The sequence below is a fragment of the Chaetodon trifascialis genome, chromosome 12 (genome assembly GCF_039877785.1).
Source record: "Chaetodon trifascialis isolate fChaTrf1 chromosome 12, fChaTrf1.hap1, whole genome shotgun sequence".
In the NCBI taxonomy this organism is placed as follows: Eukaryota; Metazoa; Chordata; class Actinopteri; order Chaetodontiformes; family Chaetodontidae; genus Chaetodon; species Chaetodon trifascialis.
In genome coordinates this window covers 22315964-22338818 of record NC_092067.1, presented here as the reverse complement: position 1 = coordinate 22338818, position 22855 = coordinate 22315964, and the positions used below count along the sequence as shown (strand labels likewise).

Sequence of the window (22855 nt, the reverse complement as noted above, 5' to 3'; positions counted from 1 at the left end):
CATTATGTGAAAGTATCCTGCTTTGTCTGTTTCTTGTTTGGAGATATAGGTGAGCAGCGAAGGAGACAAAACAGTGCGATCATTCAGATTGAGTGACTACCTCCGGACACTGATGCTGACTGGATGCCTGTAATATTTAATCTGGGTAACAGCACATATCTCATTAAAGTGGCTCCTCAAGGAGAAGTGCAGTGTAAGCCTACTGGAAATTCAGCCGCTTAAAGGACATCTCAGTTTTGATTGAGCGTAAGGCTAATATCGTACTGCAGATGGTATTTTTCTTTTTTTCCCAGCAGAGCCGCATAGTGCTGAGTTCAGACAACTGGCTATTCACTCTGTGATTCATGACACCGCTGCTCTAGACCCCTTCTTAAGTCCTAATGGGGCATAAATCCAGGCTTAAAATAGAGTTAACTTGACTTTGTCTTCTGGTAATGAACATTATCAAGTGTGGATGTAGCCTCAAGGAGATGCAAAGCTGGGGGCTGTAGGTTAGCCTGGGGCACGTGTGACCCTTGCCAAAAGAAAGTGTGACACAGAGGAAGGGGCCTCCAGTTGACAACAACTTCCGAATATCTACATCTGCAGGAAGGCGTATTCTTGCGATCCACATCCCCAAGAGAAACAAGGAAGATGCCTCCTGTCACACCACGTGTGCCCAGTGTTTGTCTTCACCTGCTGCTTCAAGCTGCACGTGTTTGACACATCTGCAGGTTGTGACATGAAGCGCCACTAAAGGTACTTGTAGTTCTTTTGGCAACAATCCAAATACTTTGCATTGCTGGAAAATTGTGTACTCCAAATGCTAAGCACATTTCCAGCTGCTTTATTTAGTTTTTTCACTAAAGACAGAGGTCATTCCTTGCTTCTGGGGTCTTTCTGGTGTTGCAGATTGCAGTCCAAGACTGAATTCAGGGTAAAGTTATAACTGAAAGACGAAGCATGGATTGCATCAGGAATGCTGGCAGTTGATCGTTTTCCTCCACTCTGCGCAGACAGGGGGTGGGGTGCCCGGCTGAAACTGGGAGGAGAAAGGGGGTGGCGAGGAGGGGGGATTTGGGAACAGTCTTTGTCCTCACCCCGCAGTACAACACACAACTGGAGACGAGCTCCTCGCAGGGAAGGAAAAACTGGATGGCTTGATAAAAGAGCAGGGGGGGGCTTTCTTTTAATAAGGAGAAAAGGACGGAAAAGCTCTCGTACCAAGCGACAACTCCAAGGAGCCGTCGGGCCGAAGCAGAGGACCCAAAATCACAACTGAAGGTAAAAAAAAAAAAAAAAAAAAACGTAACCACGCAAACAAATCGCGGCAAACGCAGCATCGCGGCGCAGCGTTTTAGCTTTGGCTAACAATGGTGCTTTTTTGGCTCAAGTTATAGCTTTAACTTTTGTGCCGGAGGAAATGTGAGTTGTTTATAAAGCCTCTGATGTGATTTCAGTGTTCGTAACAAGCCTCGTTCACACAAGCAGCGTCTGTGACCTTAAATCTGTTGTTGTAAAGGCTAACTTAAGTTTACGCGCACAGACTGGAAGCAGGCAGCGCTAGCCTAATTAAAGCCTTAAAACTGGTCAAGGTATGTGGATTATTTGCGATTTACGACACATTGGCGCAAATTTGTAGCCATTCGTGCCACATGCCTTTGTATTACTGCCGGTATGCAGAGTATTTTGGTAATTTAATCGGGCATCTCGACTGTGTCGACTGGATTTGGCGATGGAGGAACGCGCAGGGATCGCGTCCTGTCCCCCTCCCTCTCCTCGTTTGCCTTCTCCGGTCAACAGAATCTCATTTTCTGGGGGAAAGCTGTGTTTCTGAGTTTTATCACGACGTCCTAACTTTGCTCAAACGACGTGGTTGTTAACGTTTTCTGCGTTGTCTTAACGAACCATCGACTCGTGGTTCTGGAAGCATGTGGAACGCCGTGGTGACGTTGTCCCGTTAGGCACGAGGCGGATTTTTTTTATGCTCCGCGTGCGAAGTGGATTAATTCTCTATTCCGTTTTACAGCGCCCGTGCTTTAAAACAGTCGAACCCCCGCGCATTTTATTTTATGTGTCTTCATATTTTCCTCCAACAACTTGCGTATCCAGTTTTTATGGCTCACATTGATGCGAATGAGTTATTCCCAAGTTTCGCCTCCACAGTGATGTAAATGTCACCCCGGGATTTGATTTATATTCCAAATATTCTAGTCCCCTTTCGTCCTCCCCAAGCCAAGGGCATCTTCAGGCTTTGGGTCGGCCTAAAGGAGGGAGAACCTTAACTAGCCCCCCAGATGTGAGAGCCACAAAAGCCCCTCTGTTCTGCGGGGGCTCGGCCAGTGTTGAAACTCTGCAGCTTTTCTTTGCTCTTTGCTTGGAAACAGGCACAGATGGAGATACAAGCCGACATGAGACGTAGATGTAGAGAATAAAAAGGCTTTGGTGAGAGGTTTTGTTGTGTGTCTGATCAACAGTAGACACAGACCAGCATCTTACTGGGAAATGCACACGATTGAGGATGTAAATAAAGTTTTAAATGCTTTATAAAGTCAAACACCACCTCAAATCCAGAACCAGTTATGCTATAGCCTCTTACATTCAAAGAAATTACCTGGATGAGACGTACCTGTAGCGTCCAAAGCTGTTTGTCGAGCTGAAATCTGTAAATTTCCATGGCTGCCTTTACTGCCTAGAAGAAGCTGTTTAAACAGCATCTAGCATACAGGGTAATGTTTGCAATGTTTTCTCACCTCGCTGTGTTCAGACACCAATGGAGAGGCGTCTTCAGCGGGCCAGCTGGCAAAACTTACCATGCAGTCAGATTATTTGTTCTGGGTTGCGGTTAAGTGGAGTCCAAACACATGGAGCGCACACATACACAGACACTGCGGCATGTTTGGGTCAGACATTGATGAAATTTGAACTAGCTAAGTGGTTTATCCGCCAGTTTTGTTCCGTAGATTTCACTGTAAGTACAAAAATGTTGGAAAAGCACCACCGGTCCTCTGTGGCTGGCTTTGTTTGCACTGGCAGTAAGGAACACAGAATAGCAGCACCTACACACCAGGTCTGAAAGTCTTGAAACCTGCAACAACACTCCTGGCAAAGCGTCTGCAAATGCAGGGGTTAGACACGTGTTCGCTCAGTGTATGTGAGGTAGGCTTGGGTCAATTTAAATTCTTTCATGCTTTATTTGTTTCCCAGAAGGACGATTAGTTCCAGTTAGGCTTCTGGTGTGACTGGTGTCTTTCACAAGCTTTGTAATCCAGCCTTGAACTTCAGTGACTTTAAGGAGACTGTTCAATAAATGCAACACCGAATGTCTTCTGTGATTATATATCCATTTTTCAGTGTTTTAAACAGTTAGTAGGGTTGCTAGCTGTCTACTCATGATGTCCCATGATGCCTTGGGTTGAATTTGTCAGCCAGTCAGAGGCTGCTTGAGATGTGTTGTGCAGTGGAACAGCATATTTTCTGAGGCCTATTTGTTTCTAGACATAAGCATTTTGATGTTTCTAAAGCTGCACCTGCCTGAAGGCTTACTTTATTATTTTGATGTTAAACCTTAGAAGAGGATACGTTGAATGGCTGAAACACAGTTCCCATGGTGCCGTTACTCTCATCATGATTTTCCGCTTGGGAGTGGCTGAGTCCCATCAAATTCAGTTCTACCGGTCTGGTGTTTGGCTTAATATCAAACCAGTTTGAATTTATTTTCCTTTTACATCAGCCCAACCCTAATTGAAGCAGTGGCATTCATTGGATAGGGTGTCACATTTTGACAGGTAGCTTGAGGCAAAGCCTAACCGTTAACCCAGATTACAAGCACTGTGTGCACAGTTGACTTGCATTACTTACATGTCTCTTGCAGCCAGACAGAAGAGCATTGTAGGCTACATTTTAGCCGACACACATGATCACTGTGACGACAGAATATAGCTTAACACAAAGCCCTGAGCTAGCTCACAATCGTTGATTTTTCCCATGTGCAGTCTTTGAATTCCTCTGTGGCATTTTCAGTTGGAAACCGCAAAGCTCCACCGAGTTGAGGCATTTGTCAGTTATCTTGATGTTGAAACTTTGCCCTGAACTCGTTATGCTGTCTCTCAGGTGCAGCTGTAGGAGCATGTAGGCAGTGCTGCAGAAAGCCACAGATCAAGGTTAATGATGATGGGAGTCACTGTGAGCAGCAAATGGGCAAATATCATAAAGGCAGTGAGAAACATAGGCAACTATGAATGGGGCATTTGTGGAGAAATGAGTTTCACTGCGTGCTGACATTAGTGGTGAAGACAACAGGGCCATACATGCAATCTAGAGAACAATCGACCTCATATGATCTCTGGCCCTCTCTCCCTGTGTGTTTTTTTACATGTAAACAGAGTCCACAGAATGTGGACTCTTAATCACTGTAGACCAAAATCAATGATCTCCTCAAAGAGCCTGACAGGTCAGCCATGGGATCAATCAAGAAAGTGAGTGCTTATTCAAGTCCATTCTTCTTGACACTGTTCCCGGAGTTGTGCTTGCTCAGTGGAACCGTGTGTGCTTTATTTTAACTTTTTATTGAACTTAGTTTCCTTCATGTTTAAGATCAAATTACGTATAAAATATTCTTTGCACCTCGGAAGTCACCCAGTGCAAGTAGTTTGCATTGTATGTATCTCTATCAGACCTCTTTGGCTTTTGGAGGGTGTGTTATCTCTAACGCTTCTCTGTTATAGTTTGGACAGTGCATTGTCACTTTGGCACTGCCACTACTGAAAGGGAACACTGAATATCACTTTGTTGCTTGAGTCCTAGGACTGACTGGAGGTGGCTTTTCCAGCATCTGAAGTTCTTTGGTTTCACGATGTGGGTGATTGGTTTAATTATGGATGTAATGATGTTCTTTGTTCCTCCTCTAGGATTGTAAGTTATTGTTAAATTTACGACAACTTTTAGATAATAAAAATAGTCAAATATTAGATTTAGATTTGGGTAGATAATCTGTCCGCCTTAAGCTTTATCTGTCTGTAGAGTCTATTTTGTATCTAAGAAAAAGCTTAGCATAGGTTTTAGATCCCCATCCTTACCTGAAGCACTGGGACCACATTAAAGGAAAATGTGTTGTTAGGAATACCTGTCCCATCCTGTGCCATGGAGGGCCAAGAATTCCTGATTTTTCCACTGGCTGCTTGATGCCTGGTAGTAGTCTGTGAGATCTGCAGCTGCCTAGTTTTACTAGAAGGAATCTGCACTTCCTCCTGCAATAAGGAGAAAAGGACGGAAAAGCTCTCGTACCAAGCGACAACTCCAAGGAGCCGTCGGGCCGAAGCAGAGGTCCCAAAATCACAACTGAAGGTAAAAAAAACAAAACAAAAAAAAACCAAAACGTAACCACGCAAACAAATCGCGGCAAACGCAGCATCGCGGCGCAGCGTTTTAGCTTTGGCTAACAATGGTGCTTTTTTGGCTCAAGTTATAGCTTTAACCTTTGTGCCGGAGGAAATGTGAGTTGTTTATAAAGCCTCTGATGTGATTTCAGTGTTCGTAACAAGCCTCGTTCACACAAGCAGCGTCTGTGACCTTAAATCTGTTGTTGTAAAGGCTAACTTAAGTTTACGCGCACAGACTGGAAGCAGGTAGCGCTAGCCTAATTAAAGCCTTAAAACTGGTCAAGGTATGTGGATTATTTGCGATTTACGACACATTGGCGCAAATTTGTAGCCATTCGTGCCACATGCCTTTGTATTACTGCCGGTATGCAGAGTATTTTGGTAATTTAATCGGGCATCTCGACTGTGTCGACTGGATTTGGCGATGGAGGAACGCGCAGGGATCGCGTCCTGTCCCCCTCCCTCTCCTCGTTTGCCTTCTCCGGTCAACAGAATCTCATTTTCTGGGGGAAAGCTGTGTTTCTAAGTTTTATCACGACGTCCTAACGTCGGTCAGCCATGGGATCAATCAAGAAAGTGAGTGCTTATTCAAGTCCATTCTTCTTGACACTGTTCCCGGAGTTGTGCTTGCTCAGTGGAACCGTGTGTGCTTTATTTTAACTTTTTATTGATCTTAGTTTCCTTCATGTTAAAGATCAAATTACGTATAAAATATTCTTTGCACCTCGGAAGTCACCCAGTGCAAGTAGTTTGCATTGTATGTATCTCTATCAGACCTCTTTGGCTTTTGGAGGGTGTGTTATCTCTAACGCTTCTCTGTTATAGTTTGGACAGTGCATTGTCACTTTGGCACTGCCACTACTGAAAGGGAACACTGAATATCACTTTGTTGCTTGAGTCCTAGGACTGACTGGAGGTGGCTTTTCCAGCATCTGAAGTTCTTTGGTTTCACGATGTGGGTGATTGGTTTAATTATGGATGTAATGATGTTCTTTGTTCCTCCTCTAGGATTGTAAGTTATTGTTAAATTTACGACAACTTTTAGATAATAAAAATAGTCAAATATTAGATTTAGATTTGGGTAGATAATCTGTCCGCCTTAAGCTTTATCTGTCTGTAGAGTCTATTTTGTATCTAAGAAAAAGCTTAGCATAGGTTTTAGATCCCCATCCTTACCTGAAGCACTGGGACCACATTAAAGGAAAATGTGTTGTTAGGAATACCTGTCCCATCCTGTGCCATGGAGGGCCAAGAATTCCTGATTTTTCCACTGGCTGCTTGATGCCTGGTAGTAGTCTGTGAGATCTGCAGCTGCCTAGTTTTACTAGAAGGAATCTGCACTTTCCAAGACTTGTGATTTTACACACTAAGGACTGCTTTTAACCCTGGCTAAGAGCAGCTCGCAGCTTGTTGATCTCCAGGACAAGTCAAGAAGTAAAAGTAATAGAAAGGAGAAGAGAAATAGGTCTGAAGGTGAGAGATGGAACAGTACAATCTTTTCCGAATCTCAATAAATAAAAAAGCCTGGTAGTTTATAGTAGTGGATAATTACTCTGCAGAAGTTTGTTAGAAGCTTGGACACATATGGTGTGAAACCACAGGAGCTCTTCATTTAGAGTTTTCACTAGCAGCTCTTTACTCCGCTGTGGTAGCCGCAGTCAGATTATTAAACCACGACTAGCAGCGGTTGAGTGTGCTGCGAGTGTGCAGTATATTTAAAATGTACAGGCGAGAATATAATTTGTGTGTGTGTGTGTGTGTGTGTGTGGGTGTGGGTGTGTGTGTGTGTGGGGGTGTGTGTGTATGTAAAAGCAGCTCTAAGTTTCACAGGACTGTGTTGAAAAAGTGGGAAAAGTGTGGTAATCCTGGTTAAGGTCACTGCTTTGTGAATTATGGGATATACGTGTTGAGGTTTGCTGGTACTTTTAGGCATGTGGTTACTTTGTCTAATCCACTGGAATGCTTTGTGAATCCAGAGCTCGTCACGTTTATTTCATCACGTTTTTCAGTGTGATGTTCCTCAAGATGACTGTCTTCAAAGAAGGTGATCTCGCTTCAGTCTTTAGACAGCAGTCTGGTTGTTGTTGAATTATTTGGTGACAGCATCTACTGAGACCCTCTCAGGGATGTCTGTCCAAGCGTACCCTATATCATAGCAGGGGGGTTGGCTTGGGACCTCGCAGCTTTGTTAGTGACACAATAGCTCCACCTTGAGGCTTTTTGTTGCAATAACAGAGGGAGTCCAGATGAGCACTTACATACTGAGGTGCGCCAACGGGTCAACATGTAACATTTACCCTGGTCTGAGCCATCACCTTGATTGTGACCAAGTTATTTTGATATGTCTGTGTCAGTTTAATTCTCTCTTTGTTTGCTAACAGTTCTGTCTTTGCAAATTACCACCCCTTTGTTTGTTTTGTAGTTTATGCTAATTTTTTTTGTCAGTAGTCACTTTGTTGGTAAAGACTTTAAAATTAACAGATCTTTTTTTCTTCTGCGCAGGTTTGAGAGGTTTGCCTCTGTTCCAGGGTCAAAATGAGCTGGAGCTTCCTAACACGCCTGTTGGATGAGATTTCCAACCACTCCACCTTTGTGGGCAAAATCTGGCTCACCCTCCTCATTGTGTTCCGCATTGTGCTGACGGCTGTTGGGGGCGAGTCAATCTACTACGATGAACAGAGTAAATTTGTGTGTAACACTCAGCAGCCTGGTTGTGAGAATGTGTGCTACGATGCCTTCGCGCCGCTGTCGCACATTCGCTTCTGGGTGTTTCAGGTGATTATGATCACCACCCCCACCATCATGTACCTTGGCTTTGCCATGCATAAGATTGCCCGCATGGAGGACGATGATTACCGTCCACGGGGCAGGAAGAGGATGCCGATAGTGAGCCGCGGCGCAAACCGGGACTATGAGGAAGCGGAGGATAATGGAGAGGAGGACCCCATGATTCTGGAAGAGATTGAGCCAGAAAAGGAAAAGGAAGCTGTTGAGAAGCCGAGCAAAAAGCACGACGGACGGCGTCGCATCAAGCGCGACGGCCTGATGAAGGTGTACGTCTTTCAGCTGCTGTCGCGTGCCATCTTTGAGGTCTCGTTCCTGTTCGGACAGTACATCCTTTACGGGCTGGAAGTGGTACCGTCGTATGTGTGCACACGCTCTCCTTGCCCACACACTGTGGACTGCTTTGTCTCACGTCCCACAGAGAAAACGATCTTCCTGCTCATCATGTATGCCGTCAGCGCCTTGTGTCTGCTCTTCACCGTGTTGGAGATCCTTCACCTCGGCATCAGTGGCATTCGGGACTGCTTTTGCGCACCACGACCTCGGCCTCCCACCCCCCGTCACCCAGCTCTGGCCAGCCAGAGGTCTTCCATCTGCCGCCAGCCCTCTGCACCTCCAGGCTACCACACCGCTCTGAAGAAGGACCCATCGGGGAAAATGGGCTTCAGGGATAACCTGGGAGACTCGGGTCGCGAGTCATTCGGGGATGAGGCGTCATCGCGGGAGCTGGAAAGGCTGCGCAGACACCTAAAACTGGCCCAGCAGCATCTGGATATGGCTTACCAGAATGAGGAGAGCAGCCCGTCGCGCAGCAGCAGCCCGGAGTCCAACGGTACCGCAGTGGAGCAGAACAGACTAAACTTTGCCCAGGAGAAGCAGAGCAGTACGTGCGAGAAAGGTTAGCCTTCCAACCTTTTCATTCATTCACAGCATTCATACTGTTTAACCTTTATTGTGCTGTGATCAACACAAAATGCTTTACTGACATCGGTGCCATCTCTTTGTCCACAGGTCTCCGTGCATAGGTTCTGCACAGCCCAGCTGACATTATAGATTTATCTTTACATCAGGATCAGTGAGCGGACATAAGGGAATCAAAGTGAGATTGAGGGTGTGTCTGCGCGCGCGCGTGTGTGTGTTTGTGTTTGTGTGTGTGTGTGTGTGTGTGTGTGTGTGTGTGTGTGTGTGTGTGTGTGTGTGTGTGTGTGTGTGTGTGAGACATGAATTTGCTTGAGGTGGATGAAGTCAGCCCAAGCCGTCCAGTGTTACGGCCAGTCGCGGTCGAGCATCGAGTCAAACGAGGAGAAAGGTCGTCTCAACCCAGCAATACTTGAGACACCAGCCTGTCTGAAGATCCAAAGTGCTTACAAACTACCGCCGTGCAGCAAGAACGGCTAACGTGTCCTTCTCCCTCAGGGCAGCTATTCTTTTTCTTTTTCTATATTTTTTTTTATTATGAGACTTAGAGCAATTAGTCATTTTTAAGAGTTTGTCATCTGTTGGAAGTTCAGTGAGCGCATCTCAAGTTTGCCTTAGACCTAAACTGGAACTTTAATTTTTTTCTATGGCATTTTTTGTAAAAAAGGTGTTTAAACTGTAAGAACCCTGTGCTTTGTGAGGAAGTGAATCAGTGAGTGAGTGCTTGTAGACGCAAACAACAGACAAGGCACCACTCAATAAAAGAAAGGTACTGGAGTTATTGTCATGCTGATGAAGACTTTCTGAGATGTTAATCTGCAAACAAATGTTTCTGTCAGTTGTTTTGACAATGTTGGCGCTGCACCAGTCAGCATTCCGAAGCCTGGTGCCTCGATGGTAACTGGAACACACTTGGGGTGCCTTTGTCCAAAGGAATAAACAAACCTGGGTAATGCTTGAAAAACATGTAACTCTTGATATTGTCTTGTAATGTTTAAACGTGTATTTGATACTGTTCTTTATTTTTGTATTAGTTTTGAGTATTGTATTGAAAAGAGGCTCTGTCACTGTGGCTTGTTTTTGATTTTCAAAGAATGACATTCACTGCTGTCTTAGCCCCCCGGCGCCCGATTCACTCCATGGACTGGTGCATTCTGAAAATGGTACAATTTGAGTTAAATCGCAACACAGCTTTTCCGTACAGACCCAAATTGAATTGTATCTGTTGGTTACATGAGGGATGATATAAGTCATGCTCCACGTCTGAAAGTGCTGATTTTTGGATTAGTGTTGTCACTGCTCCAGAGTCTCGACGAGAGTTGTAAACCATGTCATGATTTTAATGTGAATTCAATGCCTTGAATGCGCTCTAAGATGCCATCTTTTGTATTTTGAATCATACCCACAGTGCCATTAGTGCCAACTCAAATGTTGTCATCTCAAGTTATTTTTGAGCAACACTTTTTGTACTTTTTATACTTTTTGTATTGATAGTACTTTGTGGTTAGTTTTTAAAATAAATTTTTTTCAACAAATGCCAGCTTTTCCAAGTGGTTTCAGTCTGGATTTATTGCATGCATTTTTTTTTTTTTAGTTCCAGCTAATTATTTTGTTTGATTTTGATAAGTAACTGCAACATCTCATCTCATGGGCAAAGTCAGCTAATGACTGGTTCCTTTTATAGACTTGCATAGAGAAATTATTCCAGTGTTTTAAGAAGTTAAACTTTGAGAGGGGGTTCAGTAATACATTAATTTACTTTACCTTACTTAAAGAGGCTGTTGCTCTCTCACATCTGAATGTTTTTGGTGCAATATGAAACTGGTTCAGCTAAACTGGCACCATAAAGGGTTTAAAGGTAGTTGCATGCGCGGTTCAACCAAGAATAGGTTTAGCTAAATTGCAGTTAAACTGGACAAATGATCCTGAATGAATGAATGAATGAATGTCCTATAATGCTGTATTTTAGTGGAAAAATACACTCAATCTTTCAAATTTTTTACTTTTCAGTTCAGACACCGTTCAGACTTAACTGCTCAGGAAATATTCAGAACTACCACCAACACTTTGATGATCACAAATGTCAGTTTTTTTTAATCAGTTTATACAAATGTACATCATATTTACCCATACAGTATACCACATAATTTACCTCAGTATCAATAATATCTATATCTATATAAAAATCTTAAACTAGCTGTAACTTCAGTGCATGTATACTTTCTTTCAAATGCAGTTAGGAAATCTTACATTAGTTAGACAATATGATTGTTTCCTTCATTGGGTTGTCAATGGTTTAGGAACTTTTAGAGGGTCTGAATGTCCCCTTAAGCCCTCTGTGCAGCTCAAGTGGCATTAGGCTTTTTTTACAGTGTTAATTTTGAACCACAGGTGTAGTTTAACCTGCAGCCTGTGTGATCACAGCCATGGAGTTTAAGAGACCCTGTGATTTTGTTCCAAGCATCAGATCTTCAGTAACAGCTACAGTCTCAAAAACGAATGACCGAAAGTTGACTTTTCCTCAACTTTCATCACGTCGATAGTCATAGAGCATGTATGGCATTGTTGAGTAACAGAACAGATGTCTGCTTCTGCGAGTCAGTATTTCATACATGGTGCAATATCTTTTGTTTCACAATCTAAGTGCAGATGATGCATATTTTATACTTAAGGTACAGCATCTTACAACACTTCTCATTGCAGAAAAAACTAAAGTCTCAACACTTTGTGCTGCAGTCCGGACTTAAGTGCGTGGGCGCTAGGACTAGATAAACGTGGTCAAAGAAATGTTAATATTTGGCTTGATCAAAGTGGAAGGTTATGTCACTTTTTTGACTGGAGCTGTAACCAGAAATTACTTATAGAAATGACTTGTTTGTGTCTTACTCTTTTGAATCCAGACAGACGTGCCACCACAGATGAAGGACAGTACTTGTGGGATTCACTGTGGTTACATTGCATGATACCCTTCCAGGGAGTCAGTTTTAGCTGTGGATCAAATCACATGGATCATTTAGAGATTTTAGAACCATGAAGACCATAAACTGAGAATTGAGAACAACAGTGATATATGGGATATGTTATGGGATGAATGAAAAACAGACATTCTGTCAATCAGCACAAGAATTTAGACTTTACAGCCTCTTAAATATGTATTTCTAGCTTTATTAACTTGCAGGAAGTTTTATCAAAAGAATTTCTATGAATAAGCAGCTCAGATATTAGATTACTGAGACAGTTCAGTTCATTACAACTCTGAATATTTGCAGTTAGAATTTCCTCAGATTGTTCCTTGTTCTCATTTTCTAGCTTTTTTTTTTGCTTTGCAGAGGCAAACAGATAAACAAATAGCCACAAACACTGAAACGACCAGTAGAGCAAAGGTGGTGTAAAGTCCGATCTCAGCTTCACCGATAGAGAGCTCCATTCCCAGGAAGCTCACAGTGTAGCCACTGGATTCTGTAGAGAAGACATAACATTCATTTTAAAGAAGTTGCTGACTAACTGTAAATCTAAACCGTACTTGTTTTTCACACTTTAAATGTGGGCACAGGAGATCTAGGCCTACTAGTCCACAAAAATTCTACTTCTGTCACTATCACTGAAGGTTGTTGAAGAAATTGTCTGACATGTTGAGAAAAAAACACCTATTTGTCTGGAGTTAGATGAGAAGATCAGTACCACTTTTATGTCAGTTAAATATGAAGCTACAGCCAGGCAGTAGTTACCTTTAGCTTAGCCTAAAGTATAAAGACTGAAAGCATGAGGAAACTGGCTCTGTCCAAAGGTAACAACATTACGATATACTAGATTTTATAAAAATCACTACTATGGGCATAACTATGGGTCAGTATATCACAATACATTTTAGATACTGTACATTACATAACTGATTGCTTGATTTTAGAGTTCCTTCTGTAGAGTTCCTCAAGTTCGTCAGTAAGAACAGGTATCTGAGCAACTCTTGTTTACCTGTACTTTCAGGTACGGAGGTCATGCACTCATGGGGCCCATAGGCGGGGTCAGGAAATCCATTACACTTGATGATGGTGGAGTAGTTGGCAACAGATTTCTTGGCCACTCGAGGCAGTTTAGGGTCTGAGCGATTGACATAGAAAAGGCCAAATCTCTCTGAAAAGCCAGTGGCCCACTCCAGGTTGTCCATCAGCGACCAAGCTGTGTAACCACGGATATCCACATTATCTAGCAAGGCAGCTGGGGGGAGAAAATGCGCACAGTGATACAGAGTCATTATTCTGCATCCATTACATAGAGATACTTTACATGCACTTTACATTGTTAAATTGTTATCATTTTGACAAGAATCTATTTCAAACATATGGTGAAAATTGTAGTTTGATACCTTTTAGCACCTGGTTGATGTATTTTTCATAATAGTAGCTCCGGTGAGCATCATTTAGGTCAATAGGCCCCCGCTCTGAGATACCATTTTCTGTGATGATGATAGGTGGATTTCCATACTCCTCCTTAATGAAGTTTAATATTCTCCGGAATCCGAATGGTGTGATCTTCAGCCAGGCTGAACCCGAATCCAGCGCAGTGCGATCATGAATTGTTCCTGCACTCCTGAGTATTTCAAATCAGACGTTTTTATTTCGCAAAAATGAATTTTGATATAATGCACACTATGAAGTAGAAACATAATTTTCAGCTCATCACATGACTATGTATAATTTGCTTCTGCCACTTGATTATTGTAGATATGTTGGTACTTGCTTACCTATCACCATCAATGTGCTGAAGATTTTTATAGTCCAAATTGAATGCCAGGACCGTGGTATAATGGTTGAACCCAAAATAATCATAGGTACCTTTAATCCTATTAATCTCATCAGGAGTGAACTCCGGCAGCCTGGAGAGATTGTATTGAACTCAGTAAATTTAAATACAAAATAATTTTCCATTATTTCTCTTTTAAGCCTTAATCTTAGTTGTTATAATACCGAGATTTTGGCAGATTGCCAGCTAAGCTTCGCTCTCGAATGATTGTCTTCATCATGTTGCTGTAGTCTCCGTTAAATATGGGATGGGCAAACCAGCCAAGGGTGAACTGCACAAGGAAACACAGGTCAGCTATTACAAACCTTAACTCCAACTATTGCCCTTCATGTCTTATGTAAAATGTTCTGCAAACAATAATACACTGAAAAGTATTTCCTTTTTTGTGTTTTAAAGTACCTGCACCACACGTCTGGCAGCGTCAATGTCCTCCTGCTTATAGGGATTTCTGGGTTCAGCCCAGTCAGAGTTGATGGTAATGGAGATCACGCCATTCTGTTTGGCCCTGTACTTGTCATTGTAGAGGTGCCAGACCTCAGCGTGAGCTTTAATAAGGCTGTGAGCCACAATATAGGGCAGAGTGCCTGGTCGGAAACTGTTTCCTGGACACACACAGACGGAGTAAGAGATACATTTGCTTGTTTGTTTAGCTTTATGCTTTTTGTCATTGTGGTCTAGAAGGGTCAAGATGGAGACCTGATTTACAGAAAACAGACTGTTTCATAACACTGTCCTTTGAGACAGATTCAAATTTTTACATAGGCCATAATTTCCTTGTGATCTTATCACTAGGTGGCACAAATAGAACAATAAATTAATAAATTGTGGATGAATACGGTTTTGATAAAATCAAATCACCAAACAAGTGAGCATACATTGGAATGAGGTAGACAGTAAACACATACCTGGGGCAGCTGCTCCATAGCCATTACCTACAGCTGCTATATTGTAGGGCTCATTAATGGTGATCCAAAATTTAACTTTGTGGCCAAGACGGTCAAAGATGAGGTCGGCATAATCCCTGAATTTGGCAATAATAGTCTCATTCTCCCAGCCCCCAATATCCTGCAGAGCTAGTGGAAGGTCCCAATGGTGGAGAGTGATCTGACAGCAAAGGAGAAACAGTTAAGGTTTACAGAAATGGCTGGATTTCTGTTGCAAAAATTTTTTTTGACATGCTGGCAAGAATTACACATACATGAGGTTGGATGTTTGCAGCAAGCAGAGCATCCACCAGTCTGTCGTAATAGTTAAGTCCAGCCTCATTTATGTGCTTCGTGGTGCCATCAGGAAGCACCCTCGGCCAGGATATGGAGAATCGATAATGGGTCACTTTGAGTTGCTTCAATATTGCAACATCCTCTTCTATTTTATGGTAACTGTCACAGGCTATGTCCCCATTGTCATCATTGGACACTCGGAGAGGAGTGTGAGCAAACTTGTCCCAAATACTGAGACCTTTTCCATCTGCTCTCCATCCTCCTTCAATCTGGAGACAGTAAATGTAAAACAGGGATTTAAATAGTTGAAAACAGAGTATGGAATATGTATGCGATTTACTGATCCAGCTGTGATAAAGTGTTTCTTCTAAACAGTTACCTGATAGGCTGCTGTTGCAGTGCTCCAAATAAAATCATCTGGGAAATGTCCATAATGCATCATCTCATCATATGGCACAGGAAAACCATTGTTTTTTATAACTTGGTAGTAGACATGAGCCGAATATTTGGGTGTCCTTGGCTGGTTTGGGTTAGTGAAATTCACATGGTGTAAACCAAATCCAACCTTGTACCCATTGAGCCACTCAAAAGAATCCATGAGAGACGTCGCTATGTACCCTTTCAGCTTCACACCATCAAGGTCACAGGCTGTTATTAAAAAATACACAGACAAATGAAAGATAAAATCTTCATCAGTCGTGAAAATCATTTATATATCTCTGAAGAAAAGTATTTGAGTCAGTGTACCTTTCAAAGCCTCATCAATATAGGTCTTGTAATAAAATACTCTGGCAGGGTCATCAACTGTGGTCTCACTGTCTGTAGCCACCCCATTCTCAGTAATGTAAATCTCTGGATCTCCATACTCCTCTTTGATCCAGTTAAGGAGTCTTCTCAAACCCCATGCAACAGCTCCCTGGTTACTGATGGCAGTAGTTATCGAATCTTCTTCCTCTTCTTCTGACAAGTCCTGGTCATATTTATAAGATTGTGTTTTAAGTGTCAATGTAGCATGCCGTGCAATCTTTGTGGTGTAATGATTTACACAGAAGATGTCAGCAGTTCCCTTAATGAAGCTCTTTTCTTCGTCAGTGAAGGAAGGTAGTCTTGACTCTGACAGTCCTTGAAGCTCACTTTTGTTTCCAACTTGCCACTTCATTGCATCAGGATAGTCACCAGTCTTGAAAATGGGGTGTGCAAACCAACCCACTTTGAACTGCAGAGCACGATCAGCAGCTGCCACTTCATTTGGGACATTAACATCTTTAGGCTCGATCCAACTGGCACTGAGAGCAATGGATACCAGACCACCTTGATATTTGCGATACTTATCATGGTAAGTGTGGTAAGCCTTAGCGTGTGCTTTTATAAGGTTGTGTGCAACTCTGTATGGTGCAGTTCCTGGATTCTTAACATTTGGGGGGATCTGTCCAAGTCCATATCCTGACCACGCAATTGTCTGAGGCTCGTTGAAGGTCATCCAAAATTTCACTCTGTCTCCAAAGGTGGCAAAGCAAAAGTCACAAAAGTCATTAAAAAATTCAGTCACAGTTACATTTTCCCAGCCATCAAGATCTTGCAAGGCTTGAGGGAGGTCCCAGTGGTAGAGTGTCACCATGGGAGTGATGTTATATGCTATGAGGCCATCAATGAGTCTGTTGTAGTAGTCAACACCTTTCAGGTTCAGGGAGGCACGCTGACCATCAGGAAAAATCCTGGACCAGGACAAAGAGAATCTGTACGCCTTCACCCTCAGAGCACGAAGCATGTAGAGGTCTTCTTCAAGTCTGTGATAGCTGTCACAGGCCACATCTCCATTAGCAAGAATACTGCCAGGCTTGTGAGTGAATGTGTCCCAGACGCTGGGCCCCTTCCCATCAGCATTCCAGCCACCTTCAATCTGGTAAGCTGATGACGATACTCCCCAGCTGAATCCTTGTGAAAAAGTGCCGTAGTGGTACATTTTTCTCTGGAATTTTGACTGGAGTGAGAATTTCTCCCAGACAACCTTTGATTTAGATGGAACCTCTGACGGTGACAAAGCAGTTGGACGACGGGTGAGTTGCATCTCTGCCCCTTTAAATACATTGCCTTTGGGTGAACCAAATCCATTTTGTTTTATAATGTCAGAGTAGAAATATGCAGATTGCTTTGGGGTTCTTGGTCTGTCTGCATCTTCAAAGTTGATGTGGTGAAGACCAAATCTTTGGCTGTACCCTTGTTTTCCCTCAAATCCATCCATGAGTGACTGCACTGTAAATCGCTGCACATCCACTCCATCTAACACTATTGCTAAAAAATGGAGGAAGACAACAGCATGTTACAGTTTAAATTCTTTCAAAATTGAGTAACAAATGCTTTCTTGTAAGAGAAATTCCAGAAGCTAACCTTTTAGGGCCTCATTGATGTAACTCTTCATGTAGTCTATTCGATGGGTGTCATTGAGAGTGTCACCACTGTACTCAGTAGGCATTCCATTCCCAGTTATATAGATAGGCACTCTGGTAACATTTAGGTATTCTGTAGAAATGTAGTTTAGAAGCCTTCTGAGACCCCAAGGTGCAGAATAGATCCAGTCAGAAGCTGTTGACGACCATGAAGGGTCCACGTGTGCCTGGAAGTTACCAACCCCCTGAGGACCAGGGATGCAGCCACCATCACTGTGGTTGACCAACCGAGAGGTGTAGTGGTTTAATCCGAAAAAGTCAGCTGTTCCACGTATTCTCTTGCTCTCTTCAGCAGTGAAAACAGGGAGTCTTGCAGGCTCAGAGACGCACTCTTCTTTTTTCTCTTTTATCTGATTCTGCAGTGTCGCAGGATAATCTCCATCCACAAATATGGGATGTGCAAACCAGCCCAGCATGAACTGCAGGTAGCGATCTGCAGCTGCTAAGTCTTCAGGTCTGGAGGGGTCTGTAGGCTCAGCCCAGTCAGAGTTCAATGCAATGCCTACTTTCCCGCCTTGTTGCTTCCTGTACTTATCATTATAGAGATGCCAGGCCTCAGCATGGGACTTGAGTATATTGTGAGTGACCTGCAAATCCAAAATAAATGTTTAGGTAAATGCAAATGGAACAGTGTATATTTACATTATAGTAAGAACACACTCTCTCTTCCTCCCTCTCCCTCTCACCTGATAGGAGGCAACCACATAGTCTTTTTCTGCAGGGGGATGCTCACCAGTGCCATAACCAGCATGGCTCACCACCCATGGGCTACTGAATGTGTTCCAGGTCTTGACCCTGTCTCCAAACCTGGAGAAGCAGAAGTCTGCATAGTTCTTGAAGGCTTCAATAATGGAAGTGTTTGTCCATCCGCCATGGTCCTGTAGTGCCTGGGGCAGATCCCAGTGGTAGAGAGTGACAACAGGATGTATGCCAGACTCAATGAGAGCATTGATCAGCTTGTCATAGTAGAGAGCCCCTTTCTCTGAGGGCTTTGCCCAGTGGCCTGAGGGGAAAATGCGGGCCCAGGAGATGGAAAACTGGTAGGTGTTGACGTTAAGACCTCGCAGGAGGTAGACATCATAATCCACCTTGTGGACACTGTCACAAGCTACATCAGCTGTCTGATTATCAAAAACATTGTTTTCATGTCCAAAACGGTCCCAGATTGTCTGTCCTTTTCCATCTTCTAACCAGCCTCCTTCAACCTTGAAGGACTCACTGGAGGTAGCCCATTGGAAACCAGGGGGGAATGATTGACTGATCAAAAGATCTTGTTCTGTAGTTGTCTGGGCCCCAAACGTATTCCACACATTCTGGTAACTATTTCTAATTGCTGCAATTCCTTTATACTCTAAAATACCACGGCTGTTGGAAAAGACGGTTGTAAAGAAGACAATGTAAACATACAAACTTTGTCAAAACAAAACTGTCCATTTTACCAAGATTATTTGTTACCTGGTTGGGATGTCCCACATGTCCAGCTTAGGCAACATATCCATCACATCCCATCCCACAATGTTCAGATCATTGTTGTCCAGGACTACAATGAGTGCAAGGTAAAGTTACCAACACATATATGAATATCAATATTAAAGAAACATGGAGTAAAAAGACATGTTTGTTTTTGTTGTATGCCAAGATTAAGGGTCTACATCCATGCTGATGACTCTGATAGGCTATGCTAAAGCACACAAGTGATTTGAGATAAATATTAATGTCAATATGCCTACAATGCTAATATGCTGATGCTAAGAGGATACCCTCTTGTTCACCGTGTTCACGACCTCATTGCAGTTTAGTATGTTAGCATGCTAACATTTGCTAATTAGCATTAATCATACAGTACAACTTGGGCTGATGTGGGAATGTTATTAGTTTTGCAGGTATTTGGTTGTAAACCAAAATATTGCAGCGAATAAAATTTTGGACCTCATGGTGGCACTAGATTAAAAGTAAGAAAAAAAAAATCCCCAAAGTTATTACAAGTTATCCTGAGGGGGGCATGAATATCTGTACCAAAGGTCATGCCAATCCTTTGAATAATTGTTGAGATATTTCACTCAAACCACAAATGTCATCAGAACGGTGGCACTAGAGATAAAGTTGGGGGATCACCAAGATCAGTAGGAAACATCCTCCGGGTACGATGAATGTTTACTTGTCAAGATATTTCTGTCTGGGCCAAAGTGATGAAGTGACCAACAGACAGACATCGCCATCCAACAACAAATAACTACAACAAAAACATGATTTAGGCATTTGCTTTAAACCCTACATTCTTCATCTTCATCTTTTAAAAATATTTTTTAAATATTAAATATTTTTCCACAGTTCAGTGGAAATGGCTGTTAAGATTTAGCAATATGTATTGATTGCTAAACACATTAAGTTATGTTTTATGTATTAACTTATAAATAGAAAAGCAAGTTGTATGACTGTACTGCACCATTCATATAATTTTCCTTATTGAACTTTATTAGACCAGATGAATTCATGCTCATCGATGCCATATGATAACACTTTTATTATTGTACTGTAAAAGTTTAGGATATTGCAGTTTACAACAGGCCAGCCTTGATGCATAAGGCTTATAAACTGATTGGTCTTTAAAAACAAAGAGGATTGTACATAAGGAAAAAAATTTAAAACTATTTCATGGAGATGTTAAAGAAAAATATTAGTCATCAAACTATAAAAAGTGATATTAAGTCAGCTGCAAGGATATTTACCTTGTACTAAATTGCCAAGGAGCTGGAATTGATTGTGGAAACAGCCATCAGTAGTGATCTTGTATATCAGGATAGGCAAATCTCCACTGGACGCCTATAACGTAAGATAACATACATGTGGCTGCAGAGTAACAGCAATGCAAAATATGAAGTGAAGTGAAAAGAAACACTTTTAAAATGTTTACTGTACCCTTAAGCGGCTCAGCTCCTGTGCTAAGTTTGATGCAGAGACACAGTTGTATTCAATGTGCACTGACAAGAAATCCATCTGCTCAAAAAAGGAGATACAGGACGGCATGTTATCACACTCATGACTCTTAATGAAAAACAAACTACTATTTAAGTTTAAGCTTTATTGCCATCCACCTACATTAATACACCACCACCTAAGACAGTTTTTATCACAGTAAAGTCTCACTTTTCTGATAGTATATGGAAAGCTCTACTGTCAATGGCCTTGTTATTCTTTCTCTTTTACAACAGGAGAATATGCTGATACGACTGTTTACACCAGGTAACAACCAGAGTAATAAAGTACACCTTGGACCAGCTGACAGTCTAGTGTAGGACTAATACAAAAAGAGGACAGGAATTCTGAATGAACTGTGTGTAGGTAAACCAGGGTTTCAATTTAATCATTTAAAGGTTTAAATATTAACAGGACATTGAGCCAAAACACACAACCAGTTCAACCACAGAAAACCATTGAAATTAAGGATGAAGGAAGGCTGAGTATTTTTCACTGGTTTCCCTGCAGTTTCGCTAAATGAAAAAAACTCCTTTATCTGAATGAGCTAATTTACATTTAGCTATGTATTGCAAAAAATATGCCCTGAGTATAAGCCAAAGAAATCTTTTCTGGCCCAAAACAATATGGCTCGGTAACAAATTTTGCTTTTATTATACAGGTTCTAGATTCTAGATTCTAGATTGACATAACATTCACTAATTGTTACAATGTTTAAAATTATTTTTTTATGTTGATTTTTGGAGACTAAAACAGCTCTGAATCAACAGCAACAGCACCTGAACCTTATTAGAAAAAGAAAGATGAAGACATTCAAAACATACATAACATTGGCACTTCTGCTATATGAGAGACTAGAACATGCAGCTTACTGTAGTTGAACCTTTGATCTGTGGAAGAATTGCAACATCGCTGGCTTTCAACCCAAGAGACAGACGTCTCCCTGTGAATATGGAAGCATAAGACACTCTTAACACAATATGACTACGGAGCATTTGTGTACACTTTCATTAAATTTCCAACAGCTGAGGAACATGTGGCAGACTTAGGTAGTTTTTTTCAGCAAAGCATCAATAGACCTTTTTCACTAAGTCAGTCAACCACATCTTTAATCCTCTTTTCCTTTTCTATCAGTCTTACTTACCTCTGCCAGGAAACCGTTGATGGTAGAGCTGGTAAATGTTCTTGTTGAGTTGGAGGACATTTTGCAGAGGACTGGGAGCACCTGTAGCCTGCCCATCATGTTGAACATCGTCCAAGTCACTCAGCGTCACCCATGAGGGTGACAGAGCTCCAAACTCTTGGAAGGCAAACTCAGCATACTGCTGGAACATGTCAACTAGCTGCTGGCTCTCCCAGCCGCCATACCTTGAATTCAGAGCTTCTGGCACTGTGGAACCATGAAGGACGACCAGAGGCTGCAGGCCCGCCTCGTGCAGCAGCTTCAGCAGAGTCTGGTAACAGGTAACCACAGCCTGTTGCGGCTGGCTTGAGAGGCCTGTCGGCAGGAGCTGAGCCCATGACAGCGGCACTTTGAAGTGAGTCACCCCTCTGCTCTGGAGGTACTCAAAGTACTGTCTAGAGCCTGGAGGTATGGGATGACTGCAGTCAAAGACACCATTCATCACATTGCCTGAACTTCTCACCACCTGCTTCATCAGAGGGCCTGCAACAAGCAACAAGTCCTCCTGTCCATTCACCTCACTGCTCCAGCAACCAGACAGACAAAAAACATACAGAAACACAGGCCACAATAGATACTTCATTGTGGCTGGAAAAGGATGGACTGATATTATCTGCTGAGAGACAAGCTGTTTAAAGCTATTCTGTTTTCTCCTTATTGCATCGTTACACAATTAAGATCGATATCATATGCCAGCCGTGCAAGTTTTAGTGTTTTATTGCAGCTGAGTTATATGGTCAGAAAGACTCTGAACTTATACAACAAGTGATAACTGCCGGCCTCTTTTGTACTCATGTTTGAACACCAGGAAATATATTGTCACAACACGCCTTCTTAAAATGTATGTTTCCTTCATAGCATCCAGGTGAAATATGAGAGAAAATATTGAAGCTGTCGAAAGTAGTCACCCAGATTTGTACCCATACATGTAAAAAATACATCTTAGCCACCAAGTAAACTCAAAATAGTCCATCCAAATATTGACTGTTGGCCTTGTCCCTTTGGTACAGGGATATCTTCATATTCTCTGAATTTTTTAATGACAGTATGTCAATATATTGAATATTACAACAATAAAATTTTGTGGTCTAATCAAATTTCAAGTAATATTCTAGCAATATTAGTTTAATTAAATTAAGAGAAAAAATGAACTGGATATTATACTTC

General features: G+C 42.2%; 2 protein-coding genes across 3 annotated transcripts; one reads left to right on the top strand and one right to left on the bottom strand.

Annotated features, from left to right (window-relative positions):
- The first annotated feature begins 1060 nt into the window (after positions 1 to 1060).
- Positions 1061 to 10609, top strand: gjc4b (gap junction protein gamma 4b). Of its 2 annotated transcripts, none has more exons than XM_070976286.1 (3): positions 1061 to 1263; positions 7863 to 9042; positions 9156 to 10609. In XM_070976286.1, exons 2-3 carry the CDS (start codon positions 7896 to 7898, stop codon positions 9167 to 9169), a joined length of 1161 nt encoding a protein of 386 aa, XP_070832387.1. In that variant the 5' UTR covers positions 1061 to 1263; positions 7863 to 7895; the 3' UTR covers positions 9170 to 10609. The 2 variants fall into 2 exon arrangements, with proteins under 2 accessions (XP_070832387.1, XP_070832388.1); XM_070976287.1 differs by lacking the exon at positions 1061 to 1263 and adding an exon at positions 5233 to 5325 and having other exon boundaries at positions 9156 to 10601.
- On the bottom strand, positions 10195 to 22130 carry LOC139340675 (lactase/phlorizin hydrolase-like). The gene is made up of 18 exons (XM_070976586.1): positions 21656 to 22130; positions 21378 to 21448; positions 20449 to 20526; positions 20259 to 20352; positions 18985 to 19069; positions 18216 to 18894; positions 17471 to 18116; positions 15830 to 17374; positions 15462 to 15730; positions 15061 to 15351; positions 14768 to 14966; positions 14262 to 14464; positions 14027 to 14133; positions 13804 to 13935; positions 13426 to 13649; positions 13035 to 13277; positions 12422 to 12521; positions 10195 to 10216 (listed from the first exon to the last, which is right to left on the bottom strand). Exons 1-18 carry the CDS (start codon positions 22128 to 22130, stop codon positions 10195 to 10197), a joined length of 5463 nt encoding a protein of 1820 aa, XP_070832687.1.
- Positions 22131 to 22855: the final 725 nt, after the last annotated feature.